This window comes from Sciurus carolinensis, chromosome 3 (assembly GCF_902686445.1).
Source record: "Sciurus carolinensis chromosome 3, mSciCar1.2, whole genome shotgun sequence".
NCBI classification, from domain to species: domain Eukaryota; kingdom Metazoa; phylum Chordata; class Mammalia; order Rodentia; family Sciuridae; genus Sciurus; species Sciurus carolinensis.
The window spans coordinates 65,364,462-65,383,291 of NC_062215.1; the positions used below are offsets into that span (position 1 = coordinate 65,364,462).

The 18,830-nt window shown below is 50.9% G+C and overlaps 1 protein-coding gene and 1 long non-coding RNA gene across 10 annotated transcripts in view; one reads left to right on the forward strand and one right to left on the reverse strand.

Moving 5' to 3' along the window:
- Positions 1-1,618: 1,618 nt before the first annotated feature.
- The window catches only part of Ksr1 (kinase suppressor of ras 1), a 145,904-nt gene continuing 128,692 nt past the window's right edge, over positions 1,619-18,830 (reverse strand). For 6 of the 9 annotated variants that reach the window (XM_047543352.1, XM_047543353.1, XM_047543360.1 and 3 more), the window contains 6 exons: positions 16,180-16,313; positions 15,440-15,571; positions 14,182-14,317; positions 9,041-9,174; positions 6,401-6,481; positions 1,619-4,588 (listed from right to left, as the gene is read on the reverse strand). In XM_047543352.1, the coding sequence (XP_047399308.1) occupies positions 4,510-4,588; positions 6,401-6,481; positions 9,041-9,174; positions 14,182-14,317; positions 15,440-15,571; positions 16,180-16,313 (696 nt within the window). In that variant the 3' untranslated portion in view covers positions 1,619-4,509. Of the gene's footprint in view, positions 5,829-6,400; positions 6,482-9,040; positions 9,175-14,181; positions 14,318-15,439; positions 15,572-16,179; positions 16,314-18,830 lie in introns of all 9 variants that reach the window. The other 3 variants (XM_047543354.1, XM_047543355.1, XM_047543356.1) reach the window with 2 other exon arrangements.
- On the forward strand, positions 5,439-15,156 carry LOC124979109 (uncharacterized). Its single transcript, XR_007107634.1, has 3 exons — positions 5,439-5,967; positions 14,200-14,267; positions 14,818-15,156. It is a non-coding gene; the product is annotated as an uncharacterized LOC124979109 (long non-coding RNA).

Consider the following 18,830-nt stretch of genomic DNA (forward strand, 5'->3'; position numbering starts at 1 on the left):
ATGGACCCTTGGGTGGTTCCATGTCTTAGCTATTGTGAATAATCCTGCTATGAACACAGGTATGCAAAGATCTCTTCAAGACAGTTTTCAATTCTTTTGGGTATTTACTCAGAAGTGCAACTGCTGATCAGATGGTAATTCTATTTTTAATTATTTTGGGGACCCGTCAGATTATTTCATTCTCCCCAGCAGTGCACAGGGCTCCAGTCTCTCCATGTTCTCACCAATAAATTGTCTATCTTGTTAGTAGCCATCCTGATGATTGTGACGTGGCATCTCATTGTAGCTTTGATTTGCATTTCCCTGATGATCAGTGACATGCAACATTTATTTTGATCTTTTCTTTTCCCCCATCAGCCCATCTGCCTAAAGGTTTATCAATTTTGTTGATCCTTTCAAAGAACCAACTTTTGGTTTCATTGATTTTCTCTAACATTTTTCTATTCTCTAATTTATCTCTGTTATAATCTTTATTATTTCCTTTCACTAGTTTTGACTTAGTTCCTTTTTACGGTTCCCCTTAATTTGTAAAGTTAGGTTGCTTTAAGTATAGTTATAAATTTAAACTTATAGCTATAAATTTCCCTCTTAGCACTATTTTTGCTGCATCTCATAGATTTTGGTATGTTCGTATTTTTATTTTCATTCATCTCCAAGTATGTTCTGATTTTCCTTGTGATTTCTTCTTTGCTCCATCAGTTAAGAGTGAGTTATTTAATTTTCATAAATCTGTGTATTCTTCAGTCTTCTGTTATCAATTTCTAACTTCATACCATGTTGTCAGGTAAGATACTTTGCTCTCTTTTTAAAATCTACTGCGACTTCACTTTATGATCTATCGTATGATCTGTCTTGGAAAGCATTCCATTCCTTAGCACTATCTTTTAAATACCTTAGGAACTCAACAAACAGCTGGCTAGTAAATTCCATGACTTCAGATGAGGTCGAAGTCAAGACTTGGACTGACTAGTCCCCAGCTATGTGGTCACTGGTAAATATCTTACCTTTTATTTTTTTTTTAACAGTTTGCCCAGCAGAAACATCACAATGCCTACTTGAAGGCACTGTCCTAAGGATGAGATTAAGGTGTGGTAAGGCTCAATGAACAACTTCCCCGCTCAGAGCAGGGGCCCCATGTGATGTTGCCTCTTCTCTTCTACCTGTTCTTCTTACTCCAAGCACCTCTAAGAACACGAGGTCTGCTCTCCTAAACCCAAGGCTTCTATAAGGCAAAGGGCACCTCAGCCCAGGGAGACCACCTGGGTCCAGGTCTGCTTGGGAGCATCTTTACTGTTGGGCTGGTGATTCTCTTTGCGCATCATGGGCCTTGAGACATCCTCTCCAGAGACACCTGCCCTTGAGGTCCAAGCTTGGCTCTTCTACCTTCCTTTGGAAGGAGCTCCTTAATCTGTGACCCCTCCATTCCTGTCACCCTATGCCATCACCCAAGTGGTCCCCAATACTCATCCAGAACTGACCAACGTGAACACAAGCCCCAGGATACCTTGTATAACTTTATTCACAAACTGCAGACCCCCAGGCCTGGCTCAGCTCCAGGCCTGTGTTCTTACCAGTGATAAAACAGAAATGGAAACAATAAAAACCCGGACACAGCACATTCGTTAATACTAACCATTTTAATTTAAATTAATAGCATTTCTGGAAGACAAACGCAATTGATAGAAAATATAAAAACTTTTACTGTACAAATTTTACATCACATTCAAAAAAGCAAAGGTGTGCCTCGTGGCCACGGAAGACGCCAGGTGCATACATACTGATGACATCCAGAGCTACGCTGTGCCCCCAAGTCACTACACAACAGCAGCCTTACAGGGCTTGTCACTTCCCACTGGGACCACAGGAAGAAATGCCAGGAGATGTCAGAAGGTATTTTGAATTGGTGACATAGAGAGGTCAACTTTGCTACACACTGCTCAGGACTGGCCAGGATTCAAGCTCCGAATCAGAAAGAAACCCGGGGAGACCACAGACTGGTGGTTAAAGGCCTTGGAGGTGAGACTGGGGACTGGGGGTGCCTAGAAGGGCCAGAACTTCTTGGGCTCCACTTTTGGACCCCAGCGGGGAGCTCCGCAGCCCCAGCGAGCCCTCAGCCTTCTCCATCCCTTTCACAGTGGGTTGTGAGGACTGAATTCACAGTATCTGTCATCCTTCATGCGTATCCAAGGCAGACGGGGAAGGCACACAGAAGGGCAAGCTCGTCTTCCTAACCTCAGTTCACAGTCACTTAAATAAAAAAGGGAGAAGGGGGACCACTGTGGAGGATTTTCCTAAATGACAGGCAGAGAGCCAGAGGCTGTCTAGGCTTGGAGGGGAAGGAGAGGGTCCCCAGCACCTTAGCCCTACTATCAAGGCCAGGTGGGGTTCCTGGCAGATACCAGACTCCGGGAAGACCATCAGTTCCTTAAGAAGGGGACTGCGGCTATTCCTACCTCTGAGGCCCCAGCACTTGCACAAGACCATGAGGGAGCCTTCTGAACCTTGACATTCACGAGACAAAGCGAGATTGATTTTCTGTGGGGGATGGGGAGGAGCTGAGCCGGACACACCCAGCAGCTGACCAGTCACACGGCAGCATGTGTGTGTGTCGGGGGGTGTGGGGGTTCTGCCCAGGGGGAAGGCCAGCATCGTGGCAGACAGGTGAAGTCCAGAGACACACAAGCAGTCACCTCTGGGAGCTGTGGGTGTACTGCAGCCACAGAGGCAGTGGCCACACACCACACGGCTTTGGAGTGGGGACATCACAGGGAGGGCTGATGTGGCAGGCGGAGGGGAAGATGGGGCAGAATAAGAAACCCACTACAGAGATGCAATGGCCTACACAGCGCTGACCCCAGCTGGCCTAGTCCTCTTTCTCCTGCCCACAATGACCAAGAAAGGTAAGGATGCGGGTCCTGGGTAGCCTGCACCACTGTGCAGTCGCACTCTCCAAGGAGGGCAGGCAAAGGGCCTGGAGAGCAGGAGGTGGTCTCCAGGCTTCTCGGCAGCATGGCCTGTAGTACGTGACATTAGGACCAGACTCTTGACATCAGGAAGGCTCAAGACTGGGGCTTTATGAGGTGGCCTCACTGAAAGGGGTAGGAGCCACACGGCTGCCCCTGTCTGAGCTCAGAGGACAGCACAGGTTCCAGGCCTGAATCCCACCGCATCTCTGGCCCATTGCTCACTCTCCTGTCTGTGTAGCCCCCTGAGACCTAACCTCCACTTCAAGGCTTCTTTGCCATTGGGAACTTTTCTGTGTGACAGTTTTACGGAGGACAAGTGGGGGTCAGTCACATCAAAGCCTCTCCCAAAGCCAGTCTCCCCCGACTGCTAGTTTGAATGGACACAAGCCAAAGGCCTCATGTTGCCAGAGAGGGCTCTGCAGGTGTGGGGGCTCACTGGGGTCTAACTGGGAAGGCTGGACTGCCTCACGCCCCCACCTCAGCTCTGAGCAGGGAGAGGGGAGTCAGGAATGGGTGAAGGGGTTTCAATAAGGTAGAGGAAGTGGAAGAGGCAGGCAGTTTTGGAACCTTCTAGTAGAACAGGATGGGTTTCTAAAGTGCCAGGATCACCAGAAAGTGGGGCTCAGGCCTCTGCTGGCTAGTTCTACCCCTCTGCTGGCTTCCCTGTTCTCCCTCATAGAGCAGCTACCAGGGCGGCCTCAGCTCTAGGGTCAGATGTCAGTCACGCATTGGGATGTGTTTAAACACAGAGGCGAGTCCCATTACCTTAGTGCCTGTCGGCGGGCTTCAAGAAACACATTTCCACAGCGTGTGGAGAGTTCTTCACCACGTAGCAAAAACCTGGCTAGGAACCATCCAGATGCTGTTTAGAGTCTGTCTCTTCTTTTCCAGCAGCAACAGCCTAGTTTAGAGGGGTCTTAAGGTGTATCCAAGTTCTCTAGGGAATTCTAACCCTCTTAATCCAGCAAGGTTCCCAGCCAGGGTTTTTGCTGCAAGATGAGGAAAGGATGATGTTCCTTTGATAGGACAAGGGGGGAATCCCAGGGAGGGAGATTCCCTACTGATGGGTGTTAGGGTCAAAGCAGAGGCCAGGTCAAGCCATGTGCCTCCTCCCCAAGAACAGCCATAATCATGATGCTTTTCTTCCTTCTGGCCCAGTACTGGGCCCTCACTGTTACAGGGTCCTTCAGAAGGGACAGCCACTTCCACCATCCCAAGGTGCCAGCGCCCCTACGTGTGGACCGTTTATTATTACCTATTGTAAAACATCCAGTCCGCTCAGCAGAAACATACATGTAAACAAGTGCCGTCAGTCAAGACAGATCTGGTTCTGTTGGTGTCATCTAAAACAGCAGGTGTGGCTCCATCTCCAGGGCCCACATGTCTTTGTGACGAACAGTCTGAATGGAGAACTCATGCTCCTCATGTGCAGCGCTGGGCAGGCGGGAGTGTGTAATATTTTTTGTCATGATGAATGGTTGTGTGTTTTAGAAACACGTTTGCAAAAAGACATAAATGGGTGGCAGAAAAACCACATGACCAGCTACATCTTTGGGTTGCTGGACTCCAGGGCGCCCAGGCCAAACCTTTCAAAGCGGGGTACAACTTTGCTGCTGTTAATGCTGTGAAGAGGAACAAAAACACACGGTTATGGCCCTGCTGGTCTCCACCACTGTTAGTGTGGTTAAGGAATAGGCTAGTTCCAGAAGCTTAGCAGAGGACCCGGCCCTGACCAAGGAGCGGCAATGACTGCTCACCCCACAGGCTTGGCAGAGCTGCCCCTGGTCCCCCGAGTTCTGGGCCTCAGTCACACTCCCCTCCTGGGGGTAGCGATGTGGCTCATTCACCTCTAACTCCCTGGCACCCCGGGTGCACCATAACCGCTGTGGGCTCATCTGAACAGTTCCTCACCGGCTCCACGTAGAATCAGGAGAGAAGAGAAACCTAAGCGACACCACAAGCTTCTATAAACGGTGCTCAAATACTGGGGCCACTGGGCCACCTGGAAGGCAGACTGAGGTGGAGGTTCCTAGAGCCCCCTTCCAGAGATCCAGAGTGAGCAGCCTTGCTGGGAGGGCAGGTGGCCATCTGCATTCAGAGAGCAGTGCAGCGGCCCATCTGCCCCACCCCGGCAAATGTGGAACTGGGGTCCATCTATGCAGCGCCCTGGCAGATGTGAAGGGAGTAATGGTGGGGGTGGGGCTGGGGGCAGACGCTTCGTTTCCAATAGTGAAGCTGTTGGGAGACAAGCTCCACTTTGCTTTAGGACAACTTTTCTGAGTGTGCTGCTGAGGACATAGCCCTTCTGAACTAGCATCTGTCAAGGTCGCAGACTTTTAGTGTCTACTGTCCCAAGTCTACAGAGAACACAGACAGGAACCCAGTGGTGCTGGCCTCGGGGAAGCGCTGAAGTCACTCCACTCCTTGCAGGACAGGATCCTCACAGGTTAGAAGCCAAGCACACCTCCCCTGTGCTCTGACCACAGGTGTTAGAAGTAAACAGGGCCACCCGACAGACAGAAGCAAGACAACCCCCGGAAGGACAAGAGGAAGACAGTCATTGTGTCCAGGAGAGCGGCTAGAAGCCGTTGGGCCACCTCTCTGGGGAGTCCAGAGAGGTTAGTGAGATCCTTGATCCTCACCAGCAGTTACCCAGGCACACGCAGGCCACGTGGAGAGGGGAGGGAACTGATTTTAAAAACAAACAGAGCAAGTCTGGAGAGAGAAGTTGGAGCAGCAGAGATGGTATCCCCTGGGTTAGTGCCCGCTGGGCATTGTGAGTTTTAGCAGAAGTCGCAGAGCCGAGCTGTCGATTAGGAGGAAGGAAGCCCCTGGCACAAGCAAGTCAGCCAGGCCTACAACCTACAGGGGACAGAGAAGAGGGAGAGCAGCGTCAGAACCTGAGCCCACAGGGAGCTGGCACCAAGGGCAGCAGACAGGAGATCATCCTCCCTGCAGAGAAAGGGACACCTCCAACTCCACCCCTCAGGCTGGGAGCAGGGTAAGCTTGGAAGGGACCCTGGGCACAAAGAACCTTTCCCAAGTTGCCCCAGGGCACTGTCACAGGCTGCTTCTATACAGGCTTCTTAGCCCTTGACTATCAAAACTGACACCTTGGAGTTTATCACTTCCGCTCACTGGATTCCCTTCTTTTGACATCTGGCCAGAGGAGGGGCCCTGGGAGCACAGGTCAATGATCCAAGCTCTCCCCCCTCCCTGGGGACAGGCCATATATGGTGGGGCTCTCTCTTCCACTGACAAAAACTCAACTCTGGGTGGCCCTGGCTGGAGGCCATTTCAGCTGCACTTTAGATTACGGGAACAAAACCACATGGTTAGGAGAAGCTGGGATGCAGAGTGAGGCCAGATGCACAGACAGGAAGAAGGGATGCAACACACGCAGGCAGGGAGCCAGAGAAACGACCGCAACACACTATTCCTCCAGAACTGGACAGGAGCTCTTAAAGTCAGGGTGGCCGTAACGTCCTTTCCCGTAGTAGCGGCTCCGCCAGCGGCTGGGGGTGCCCACGGCCATTCGCCAGGAGTGGGAAGAGCGCAGTCCAGCCCAGCACGGACGGCAGACGGGTGGAGGAGTCAGGATGGCAGGACAGGGGGAGACGCCAGGACCGGCCAGCACATCCGCCACCCCCCAAAATAAAAAAGCCATAAGGCCAATGGGAAAGAAGAGAGAATGAGAATTAGAAGCTGTGCGTGCGGAGGGCGACTGTGACCAGGAAGCCTGGACAGGCTCATTCCAGGCTGCTGGCCTCCCCTTCCAGGGGCTGGAATTCGTGGCTTTGGGCAAGTTAACGGCCCCCCTTTGTGACTTGGTTTCCCATCTGTGATATGAGAAGGTGGAGCTATTTGCCTTTCAGGCAATGGGAGCCATCCTGAATGCCAGCACCCAGGCTGCGCACGGAGAGGCCCGAGGTCTGTCAGGAGCGGGTCGGAGCTCAGCCTTGCTGCGCCCTGCTGGGAGGGCTCCTGCTCACACCCAGCTCTGATGACTGTTTTCTCAAGACCCCTTCTGCAGCCCCCCAGGTGGCCACAGGGCCCTGTGTCCTTCATGTCACTTGGCCTGTCATGATCATCTGCTTATTCATTCTCTGAATTTGCATTTGGCTACTCTGTTCCTGGGACTGAGGTAGGTGCTGGGGACACAGTGACGAGAGTCCTGTGGCATGGAGGTTTCTCTGAAGCATGTCTATTCATCTTTATCCTGATTAGATGACAGTTCCTCCCTGGTGGAGGCCCGCCTGGGCCACCTATGCATCCTCAGGTATGCTGCAAGGGTGAGCTCGAGCTCATATTTCTAATGGCTACACGGTTACCCCACATCTGTACAGGCTGAACACCCCCATCTGAAATCACGGATGCTCCAAAATCTGAAACTTTCTGAGTGCCAACATGGATTAGGGATGCTCAATCAGTCTGTGCCAATGACTCAAAACCTGAAAAACACCGAAGTCTAAAATATGTCTGGTCCCGGGCACTTCAGGTATGAGGTGCTCAACCTGGAGTGGGCCCCGACCCACCCTAAGATCACAATGTTGAACCTAATACTACATCAGAAGATGTAGTATTCCCAGATGCCACATCGTCCCCCACCCCCACCCCCACCACTGGCCTAAAGCTGCCAAGTTTACAGTTTCTCTTCAGTCATTTCTCCCACTTATACTCTGCTGGGGTGACTCATGCTGGGTTGCTCCTCACCTGAAGCTTAAGACCCAGTCAGTCTGGTGGGTCCTCAAAAAAGGACATGGCCAGTTATGGGCAAGACAGACAGGGCCATGAGCTAAGTTTTGATCAAAGGGTTTTTAAAAGAACATATGCCCAGACATCCCCAGCAGGCCTCTCTGACCTGTTCCAGAAAGAGGAACGCTGTCTCCACACATCTGGGCACCAGGGGTGAACTCTGGGCCTGCAGCTTCTCCAGGGACTCAGTGGAGACAGGCTGGGGGCCAGGGCGGCCTTGCCAGCAGCTGGCTACCAGGCCCTCGACTCCCCATCTAGGGTGGCTCCCCTTTGTTTGTTTTGAACACTGGGGCTCCGTGGAGGTTTCACTTTCAGAAAGCGTCCTTGGTCTTAAAAAGGTCTAAAGCTATTCATCTCAATCCAGGAGCCCAACCTGGGCACCAGCTATGGCCTGCCACCTGTTCCTGTACAATCCACAGACCAAAAATGATTTTTACTTTTCTAATGGTTGGCAGAGGGAAAAAAAAAATCAAAAGAATATTTCACGATGTGTGAGAATTACATAAACTCAGATTTCCATGACCAAGAGTGGCTGGCACACAGTGAGCTTGGTGGCCTACGACTTGTCTGTGGGGGGTCCTGCCCTACAACAGCAGGAACTTCCTTTTTGTCCTGCAAAGTCTAAAATATTTACCAGATGGCTCTCAGCAAAAGTTTGTTCCCCCTGGATTTTACCCAACCTCCACTTTTTAAAGTTGTAGAAACTGGAACCCAGAATTAAAGCCCCAGATCCCCACAAAAGGTCATGGCAGGGCAGAGGTCTCTTTCTGAGCGTTCCGGGTGAGGCCACCAGAGAGACAGAAGGAAGGGAACAAGACAGGGTGCAAGAGAGGTGACAGTGGCCTCCCTGCCCTGTGGCGACTACCTCCAACCACGCCAGGGGTACAAAGGTTGTGTGATTACGTAGAGAGGGGAAGGGCTTCAAGTCAGGTACCATACAAGGCTGAGTGACACGGCCCCACAAGGGGACAGCTTGTTGTGCTCATAAGCTCTGAGCTGAGCACGGGATCTGAGTCACGCCATTCTCATGACACTGGCTCTGCTTACTGTGGCGTTGCTTAGCACCCAGGTGGCTCTGACTTCCAACCCGCCCTCCTGCCCCTCCCAGGGCAGAACCTTCTCGTTCTAGCCTCACCCTGGCCTGGCATCAGGGCTGGCCTGGTAACAGTGGCACGTTGATGTTCACGCATGTGAGCTGGAGGAGTCTGCCTGTCAAAGGGAGCCAAAACCCTCGGCTAACGTGCTCTGTGCACCCCTCCCAGAGCAGGGGGCGGGCCCAGCAGACAGTGCCCTCTGGGACCCAGGGGAGGGGAACTTACTCAGCTGACTTCCAGAAGTGCCCAGGGTGGGAGAGCCTGCGGTTCAGCTTGGGCAGCTTCTCCAGCATGTCCATCAGCAGGCTGAAGCTGGGTCTCTCCTGCAGGTCGAAAGCCCAGCAGGCAGACAGGATCTCCTGCAAATGGAGCTGCCATCAGTGCTGTGTGAGCTGGTGGGAGGAGGGTGGGCGTATGGCCAGGACCCTCCACAAAGGGTCCCTCTGATGCTCTCAAGCACCTAGCTGGTGTCCTCCCGCCCCAAACACCCTGTGACGTGAAGTGCTGAGAAATAACTGTATTTCAGAAGAGCTCTTAGGCTTCCAGTTTAAAATGAAACACACGAACCTGCCTGCTCCCCTCCTTCCTTCTTAGACCCTCCCTTCCCAAATAACAGGTGAACGGATGGGTGATGGGAAAGAGAAGTGAGGCGCGGGTTGGTTCTTGGAAGATGGAAATTGGAAGGCACAAAGCTCACTGGTGAAATGCAAGGCGCTGGGAATATGGGCAGGGTGGGCTGCAATGGAGGCAGGGGCCTCGGTGTCCCCAGAACGGAGGCTGGAGTGACAAGAAGGACCAAGACAAGGGTGGCAGCTGAGAGCCAGCAGAGGAAAGCCCTCTCACTGTGGCATTCCGATCCATGCGTGTGCTCGGCACACCCCCAGCCTTGTGATTCAGGAGAAGCCACCACGGGCTCATCAGCAGAAAGTGCTCAGACACTCAGCAACACAGGCCAGAGTGTGCTCCCGAACACAGAGAAAGGCCAGAGATAATCAGAACAAAACCCTGTCTGCCAGAGGTGTATGTGTGAGGGAGGTACTCTACCCATTTAAAAAGATCAGGAGGAACAGAATTCACTGGATTAGACAAAGGGGAAGGAAGGGGAGGGCGGGGATGGGAATGGGAAAGACAGGAGAATGAACTGGACCTGACTTTCCACTGTTCATGTATGAATACACCCCAGTGAAACCACACCACGTACAACCACCAGAATGGATCCTAATTGGAATAAGTCATACTCCACGCCTGTACAATATGTCAAAAGACACTCTACTGTCGTGTATCCAACAAGAACAACAACAAGAAGATTAGGGTACAATAAAAATGGAAGTGCTTGAAATTGAAAACATCATTTCTGAACCCCAAACTTCAGCAGTGCTAGAAAATAAAAATCAAGGAAATGCCCCAGGCTGTGGACCCTGAGATGGGGAGGGACTGAAAACCGGAAAGGGCAGACTCACTGAGAGGACCGAATTCCACCGAATGAGAATTTCCACAAGAGAAAACAAGCAACAGGGCAGGAAGTTATCAAAGAGAAAAACAAAACTTCCCAGAAACTTTCAAAGGAAAAAAGAGGCTTCAGCTGAAAAGGCCCAACAGAAGAATCTCATTTTAAAAAGAAAAACTGAAAACCTGAGATACATTTTTATGAAATTTTTGTATAGCAAGGATAAGAAAAGATCCTAGATGCTTCTAGAAAGAATAAGACAGAGCATCTATAAAAGGTTAAGAATCAGTCCAACAGCAGATGCGGTAATAACTCACTGGATATCAGTAGACAGCAGAGAAAAATATTTGTGTTCTGAGGGAAAATTATTGTAAACCTAGACTTCTACTCATGGTATGAGGACAAAAGGACACTTTTGCAGTGTCTTTCAGTTTCACCCTCAATTTGCTGGAGGAAAGTTATGAAATATGAAGACTTGTGCAAGTGACCCAGGAATGAATTAAAAACAAACAAGCAAACAAAAAAAAAAAAGCCAAAACCCAGAAGGATAACAGCAGTGCAGAAAGCCTAAAATTCCATTGATTTAAATTATCAAAACAAGCAGACTCTGAAAAGTATGAGACAGATTCCATTCAATAAACAGAAGGCAGAAGGAGCTCAGAGACCTCAGGAGTGTGGTAAAGGTGTTTGTTCTTTCAACAGGAAAAAAAGCTGGGCACCATGGCGCACGCCTGTAATCCCAGTGGCTTGGGAGGCTCAGGCAGGAGGATTGGGAGTTCAAAGTCAGCCTCAGCAATAGTGAGGACTAAGCAACTCAGTGAGACCCTGTCTCTAAATAAAATACAAAATACAGTTGGGGATGTGGCTCAGTGGTTGAGTGCCCCTGAGTTCAATCCCTAGTACCCAAAAACAAAAGCAAAAAACGAAATCAGTAAGAAAAGAAGCTGAGCCGAGTGAAGCATGCCTGCAGTCTTAGCTACTCAGGAGGCGGAGGCAGGAGGAAGGCTCAATCCCAGGAATTTGAGGTCAGCCTGGGTTACACAGGGAATCCTCATCAGGAAGGGGAAAAAAGGCAGGAAAAATCTAAAACCTAAAACTGACAGAAAGTCATGTTCTAAATGTGAAGCCAATACAATTGGGAGCCTTTGTGACTGGATGAAGTGGAAGAGACAGGCCCACAAAGAAGAAAATGTAATCCCAACGTATTACCTTTCCAGTGGCTAAAAGCACACCCAGAGAACAAGCCACATCTGACCAGGATTCAAAATTATTTTCTATCACCAATGCCCACCTCAGTCCCCAAGAGCAGCGTGTTGAAAAGAGAAAAGACAAGACCCCCCAGGAAAGACAACTCTCCTGAGCTAGAACCTGCCTTCTAGAACACTTCCTCACTCCCCATCCTCAATCTATTCTCTCTCTCTCTCTCTCTCTCTCTTTTATAATAGGGATTGAACCCAGGGGCACTTAACCACTGAGCCTCACAATAAGCCCTTTTCATTTCTAAGACAGGGTCTCCCTAAATTACCAAGACTGTTCTCAAACTTGCAATCCTCCTGCCTTGGCCTCCCAAGTTGCTGGGATTACAGGCATGTGCTACCCTTCAATATATAACCATCCCCTCCATTTTTTTCTTTTTGGTACTGGGCATTGAACCCAGGGATGCTCCACCACTGAGCTACAGTCCCAGTTCTTTTAATTTTAATTTTTTATTTTGGGATAGGATCCTGCTAAGTTGCTGAGGCTGGCCTCAAACTTGTGATCCTTCTTTCTCAGCCTCCTGAGTAGTTGGGAATACAGAGGTGCATCATTGTACCTGGCTTCAATCTATTCTTAAAAGGCTTCTACACTCCTGTCTAAAAGAAATCCTTCCCATTGGTTCAGGCACCTGAAGATGCTCATTTAAACTGATATTACACTTGATCTACTTTCTTCTACAGCAGTGTCTGCCATCTTGTTCAAGTGCAAAATATCTGTCCTCCAAGAAGGACCCCAAACACTCAAGAACAGCATTAATCCCTCACTGAAAGAAAGCCTTCCAATTACTTCAGGACTCTGGCTGGGTGCTAGAATTATCTAAGGAGCTTTTTATAGAAAAAAAATAAAAGAAAACAAATAAATTAACTATGACCTTAGTCTCATCCCAAGCCAATTAAATCAGTATTCCTGTGGGGGAGGCCCTGATCCTGGTGTATTTAAAAAGCTGCCAGATGAGTCTGACTTTTGGCAGCACCGAGCCCTGCCTCCCCTGCTGCCTCGGGCCAGCTCCACGCTGCTCCAGACCTTCCTCTCCCCAGGGACGGGCCTTGACGCTCTGCTCCCAGGTGCCAAGCATGCGGAAGGGGAACCCAGGTGGTCACCAGGAGAACTTGATACAAGTATTTTTTTTTCAGATACAACAGATATACACTCTGGTTTACGCAAAGCTGTCCTTACTAGTGTGACTATGAAGGTGAAAACTGGAAATGGCCTCCACCTAAAGTTTCAGAAGCATGACAGTGCAGCCAGAGGCAGGCAGACAACAGGATTTGCTGATGATGTGAGATAACAAGCGAAATAAAATGTCACGTGGAAGAGACATTATGAGCTGCTCTGGCTGCCATCGGAGCCCAGGCAAGGAGGCTGCGGCCAGCCCAGGGGCCCAACCCCAGGTCCCGAGCCCACCATGACCTTCCTAAGGTGCTCAAGGACACCTGGGGAAGGCAGCCTCGGACTGGCTCAGGCCCAGAGCAAGGCCCAGAGGACACTTCAGGAGCAAGGGGACGGCTCATCAAAGAGCCTGCCTAGCACCCCAGCTTCAGGGCTATCGAGGGGCCAAAGCCTGGTGTAGGAGCTGTGCTTGAGCCTTTGATGTCCTTCTTGGGAAGCGTACCTGTACAAATATCTTGCACTTGAACCAGATGACAGGCACCACCGTGGAACCAAGTGAATCAAACATAATGCCACTTCAAACAAGCCCAGTGAAGATGCTCTAGCTGCTGGCTACCGATCCATAAAGGACTCTACTGAGATCTATCGGGTCTTTGAGGAAGATGAGGCTGGACTCATGTTTGTAGGTGATGAGCTGCCAACACGGCTCATGACTTCAACTAGAAACCCCGCCTCCAGAGATCTAAACCTGGACAACTGCTTTCACTGCTCAGGGAGTTATCAATGACAAGGCTGTCTGGTCCCACCTGATGCCTGAACATGAACACGCGCCCACCCCCACTCACACCCACAATGCCGAGGCCAGGAGTTCTTTACATAGGATTGTGCCCGGACAAGGAAACTTTTGAATGCAAGGAAACCATTAAATAAAAACCATTCAGAAACGAGAATTTACCAAATATGAGAATCGGCATTGTGAAAACAAGTTTGTTATGGAAACTTTGATTTGTTCTTGAACAGTCAAGAAAAACATTATGGAGGAAGATCTGATGTCAAAGCATAACCCCACTATTTGTATTTTGAGTGGTGGTTTTTAAAATCTTCTTTCATATACATATTATATAAGAATTTACTCTTTAAAAAAAGACTGGGGCTGGGCATGGTGACACGCCCCTATAATCCCAGTGACTCGGGAGGCTGAGGTAGAAGGATCACAAGTTGGAGGCCAGTCTCATATACTTAGTGAGGCCCTAAGTGATTTAGCAAGACCCTGTCTCAAAAAAAAAAAAAAAAAAAAAAAAGACTGGAAGGAAACGAAGACAAACGTTTAACAGGGGGTGATACGGGATGGGTTTTATTTTTTCTTTATGTTTCCCTGCTTTCCCTCATTTTCAGTAAGCAAATATCGTTTTTGGTCTCTATTTTGACACCTCAGGTGGCAGAGCCCCCTCAGTGGTCCCTTCCCTGGTGGTTCAATGAGAGGCAGCCAGGTCATGTGCCCCAGTCCAACCTCCAGGCCTGCGTCCCTCTCTGAGAGCAGACAGCTACTCACGGTGACTTCCTTCCCCAGGCTGATGGAGGCCAAGACGCGCTTCATGCCTTCCCCGCTTCCGATCTGCCAGATCAAGGCCTCTGCAGGTTGGTGCTTAAAGGGCCAGTCTCTTGCTTGTAGTTCATACCAGACAGTCCTGTGGAGAGCCATCCACAGGGTGCGCTCACATCTGGGGGCTCTGTGGCCAGAGACCTGGCTGCCGCAGAGCCAGGAGCCAAGCCTGAGGACCAGCATCTTTCTCCAGGCCTCCTCCCCTCGGGGCTTTGGGGGATGGTATGAAGGCATCCCTGAGGTCCCTCCAATCCTGCCATGGTGGTGGTGAGAAGCCCGAAGCAGTGATGGGGTCACTCGGCCCAAGCAGGAACCCAGCTTTGCCACTTTCTAGCTGAGATCCTGCACAGCTGCTCAACCTGAGTGAGCCTAGGCCTGTGTCACGAGGTTGTTGAAGAAGTAACAAAACACCACGCCCCACTCAGGGACACATCGTGTTTCCGCAATGACACAGTCAAAGGTCAGGGAGGAGAGACGGCCCCGAGGGACCCCAGTGGGACGGACACCCCAAGAGCGCAGGGTGGCTGGGGTGAGCCTTCCTCAGCCTCTGCAAATCCCCTCTGCTTTCTCCACTGCCTGGGACAGGGACGCTAACGACTTGCGCTGTCCGACGTGGGGACCACGTGCCACCTGGGGCTGCTGAAACGTGGACTGAGATGTGCTGTCGATGTAAAATACACACTGGATCCTGAAGCCTTAGTAGGAAAAGGAATATAAACTATCTCCTTAATTTTTTATATTGATTACACGCTGAAACGATGACATTTTAAAACTAACTTTGCTTGTTTTTTAACGTGGCTACTAGAACACTCGGCTCACACTGCACTCCTCACTTGGCCCCCAGCTGTGTGGGGGGCATTAGAGGCTGGCCGGATGCCCTGGCCTCCCAGAGTGGGAGGGACGGTTCTGTTAGGTCCGGTGAGTGTCCCCGCGGGTCAGTAGGTGAGAATGACAACCCGTGTTAACCATTTTACTCCATGACTTAATTTAGTCCTCATGGAACAAACCTGCTGGAGGTGCTGTTATCTTCCCCACCTTAGAGCTGGTCAAGGTCGTGGTCACTCTGCCAATAAGTGGCAGAACCGTGACTGAAAACCAGGTTGGTGTTCACTCTAACGCCTGAACTCTGAACAGCACCTGCCCCCAATGGCCACCAGGGCCCTCTCTTGGGGCTCCCCCGATCTTGGAGCACCAGGGGCTGGCTCACCCAAATGCATAGACATCAGCGGCTTTGGAGAAGGGCAGCTGGTCCTCGTCCTTCCCGGGAGTCATCTCACGCACAATCTCAGGGGCCAGGTAGCACAGCCAGTCGTGGGACAGCTTCAGCTGGTTCTCGCGCCTGGAGGCCCAGACAGGAACACAGGCCCGTCAGCGGGCGGCACAGAGGTCCGCCTGGCACGCGTCTGCCCTGAGGCCAGCAGACCTCCCAAGCGCCAGGCAGAAGCAGCACCTGAGCACTGAGCATTGCTCTTGCTCCTGCACAGGGGCTTCTGGGGACTGTCACAGGGACGGTGCTGGCAGGGAGATGGTTGTGAAGGTGCTCAAGTCTCTGCGCTTGGAGGGTGGCACACTCGCTCCAGCCCGGCTGCTGCTCTCCCTGGTGCTGGGAGACAGCTCTTCTCCCCACCCCACCCCCTTTAAGACCAGAGGAAATAAAACCTGAAGCTTTTCCTCATCATGGGGACATGACCCCGGTCCCTCACCCAAGTCAGTGAGCAGCGAGGCCACATGTGAGCCAGGGGGCCCAGATGTCCTGCAAATCCAGTGCCATGAGGATCTAAACATCACCAGACCTGATTCTGGACCAGAACCACAGGGCAGGACCAAAGCAGCCTGGGCTTCGCTGCGGGGAGGGCTGCTTCTGAGCCACATGGGCCAAGGGCATGGACCCCAGCACACCCAGCATGCAGTCCCTCCTGTCCCACCAGCCACACAGGGTCAACTCACCGTTCCTCTCGGACCACACCTGAGATCCCGAACAGCCCAAAGTCTGTGATGACCACCTTGCCATTGTCGTAAAAGACATTCTTGGATTTGAGATCTTTGTGCACAATGCCCTTGGCATGAAGATACCCCATACCCTGGAAGATAGCGAGCCTTGCATTAGACAAGGTGATGGTGACCGAGTTCCAACCTGGGCCAGGCCCTGGACTGGATGCCTCACTCAAATGCCCAAATTTAATTTTCATAATCCTATACAGTATGCTGTCTCCATTTTACAAATGATTAAAGCTCGGAGAGGGGAAGTCACTTGCCCAAAGCCACACAGCAGTTAAGTAGCAGAGCTCAGATCTGACCCTAAGCCAGTCCATACTCTTTCCACACTGTCATGCTGCCAAACAGCCACCTCACACTTGGATGAAACATGGACAGGGTGATTGGTGGGGAGTCAGGAAGGTTGAAAGTATAAAGATCAAGGATGCTGGCTGGGGTGTAGCTCAGTGGTAGAGCATTTGCCTAGCATGCTCAAGGCCCTGGTCTGATCCCTAGCACTACTAGCTAGATAAATAAATAAATAGATAAATAGATAAACAAACAAACAAATAAATATATATATATATATATTTTTTTTTTTTAATTTCTGGGTTAGATCAGAAAGTGCCCAAATGAGCTGGGGTCTCTATCAGGATTTGCACAGCTTGTCCTTGCTCTCAGACAGGAAGACAGAGACATTTCCAGAAGGGTCCCCAAATTTGGGCATTCCCAATATCCATGCTGTGGTAAAAGGAGCCCTAGATTAAAAGTGAAATCCAGGCTTCCAGTTCCTTCTCCGCTCAGATTGTGCCCCCTGTGTGGCTTTGAACACAGTGCTAACTTCTCTGAGCCTCAGTCTCCTTATCTGTCAAGTGCAAGGGCAGTGGTGAGAAATTTCTAACCCATGCCTTTGGACGGGACCCTGATGGGTCAAATTCATGACACAGGTGACCCGACACAGCACGACTGCATCCAAGGTCAAAGCTCTTTTCAACCCCCAAACCCAGGCCTCCTGCAAATCTGATGCCCTGGAAAACAGGGGAAAGACCATGAATGAAAAGGATGCCTTCTTGCTCAGAAAGTTGTTGTGGTTTGGATCTTGAATGTCCCCAAAGGCTCATGAACTGGAAGCACAGTCCCCAAAGCAGCAAGGTTCAGAGGTGGCTTTTAGGCAACAACTCTGACCTCATCAGCTGAGTGTACTGGGAGATGGGACCTCGTGGGAGGACGCAGGTCACTGGGGGCGTGGCCTTCGACTCTACCTGGGCCTGGCCCCTCCCTCCCTCTGCTTCCTGGCTGCAGGGAGCTGAGCAGCTCCCCCGCTTCCCCCACGATGCACTGCCTCATGTCAGGCCCAGAGCAATGAAGTTGGCTGACCATGGACTGAGACCTCCGAAACCAGGAGCCCAGAATAAATTTTTCTTCTTCCAAGTTGTTCTTGTCAGGCATTTTGGTCAAAATGATGAAAAGCCCCCTGACCTCCCACAGTTGTGGGAGCTTTACACCTGATGCAGACACCTCCCTGGTCATAAAGGGGTCTCAGGGTGAAGGGAAGGTAACATCTAGGGACAAACCAGTCACATCAAGGAAACAATCAACCAACCATGAGGCAGAACCAGAATGAACTCAGCCCCGCAAGAGCTCAGTCCAGGCGGGTCTGGAGGGCGCTGGAGGAGAATTTAAACAAGGCCCACCCCCTCTGAAAGGGCGGAGTGTGTGTGGTTGCTGGGGTCCCTTCCCCAGCCTGCCAGGGAGGCAGGGAACCCCAGGAAAGAGCAGCTGGCTTCTTCCCAAAATCCTCATCTGGATGCAAGAGGTTGGTTGTTCTTAAAGCATCTGCCCATTTCCCAACCAAACCAAGGCACAAACCCTCCCCGGTGGCCAAACAGAGGCCCAGACAGGGACCAGCTAAGGTCAAGCTGCGCTACCTCTCTGAGCCTTATTTATAAAACAGGTGTCACAGCCAGAAAGAAGCCAGTTTACAGAGACAAGATGAAAAGTGTGGGGTCTGGAATACCAATTCTCATGATGTTTCCATAGCCACCCCAAAGTTGCAAACCCTCTGACCAAGAGTTAGGCCCCTTTTATTTATTTTGATGCCCAGAGCATCAGAGAAAATTGTACAAAGGAAGTAGTGACCCGAAGGCCCAAGCAAAAGGGGAGGAAGGTGGTGTCTGAGCAGGAAAGAAACCAAAGAAGCCTGCAGAGGCCCCTCCAAAATCTTTCAGTAATTCTCCTCCAGGGCCCTGGAGTCCCCAGGTGCTTCATTCACCATGACTCAGCAGCCAGACAGGCCTCGCCTTCTGAAGATAAGGAGAGGCCCCAGGGACCCCAGCGTGGGGGGACAGGGCTTGGAGGAAACCACCCCAGCTCCTGCTGGCCTCTGAGGCTCTGCCCTTCAGCTCTGGTATGGAAGATTCTCATTCATTCACTTAGCCTCGGGACACAGCACATGCAACCTTGGTTTGTCCACAAATGCCACTGTGATTTTTATTTTTACCCTTCTAAAGAAACACACACACACACACACACACACACACACACACACACACACACACGACAGCCTGGAGAAAAGGGAGGAGAGAAAGACAAAAGGGAAAGGAAGGAACTTGGTGAGCTGGAAG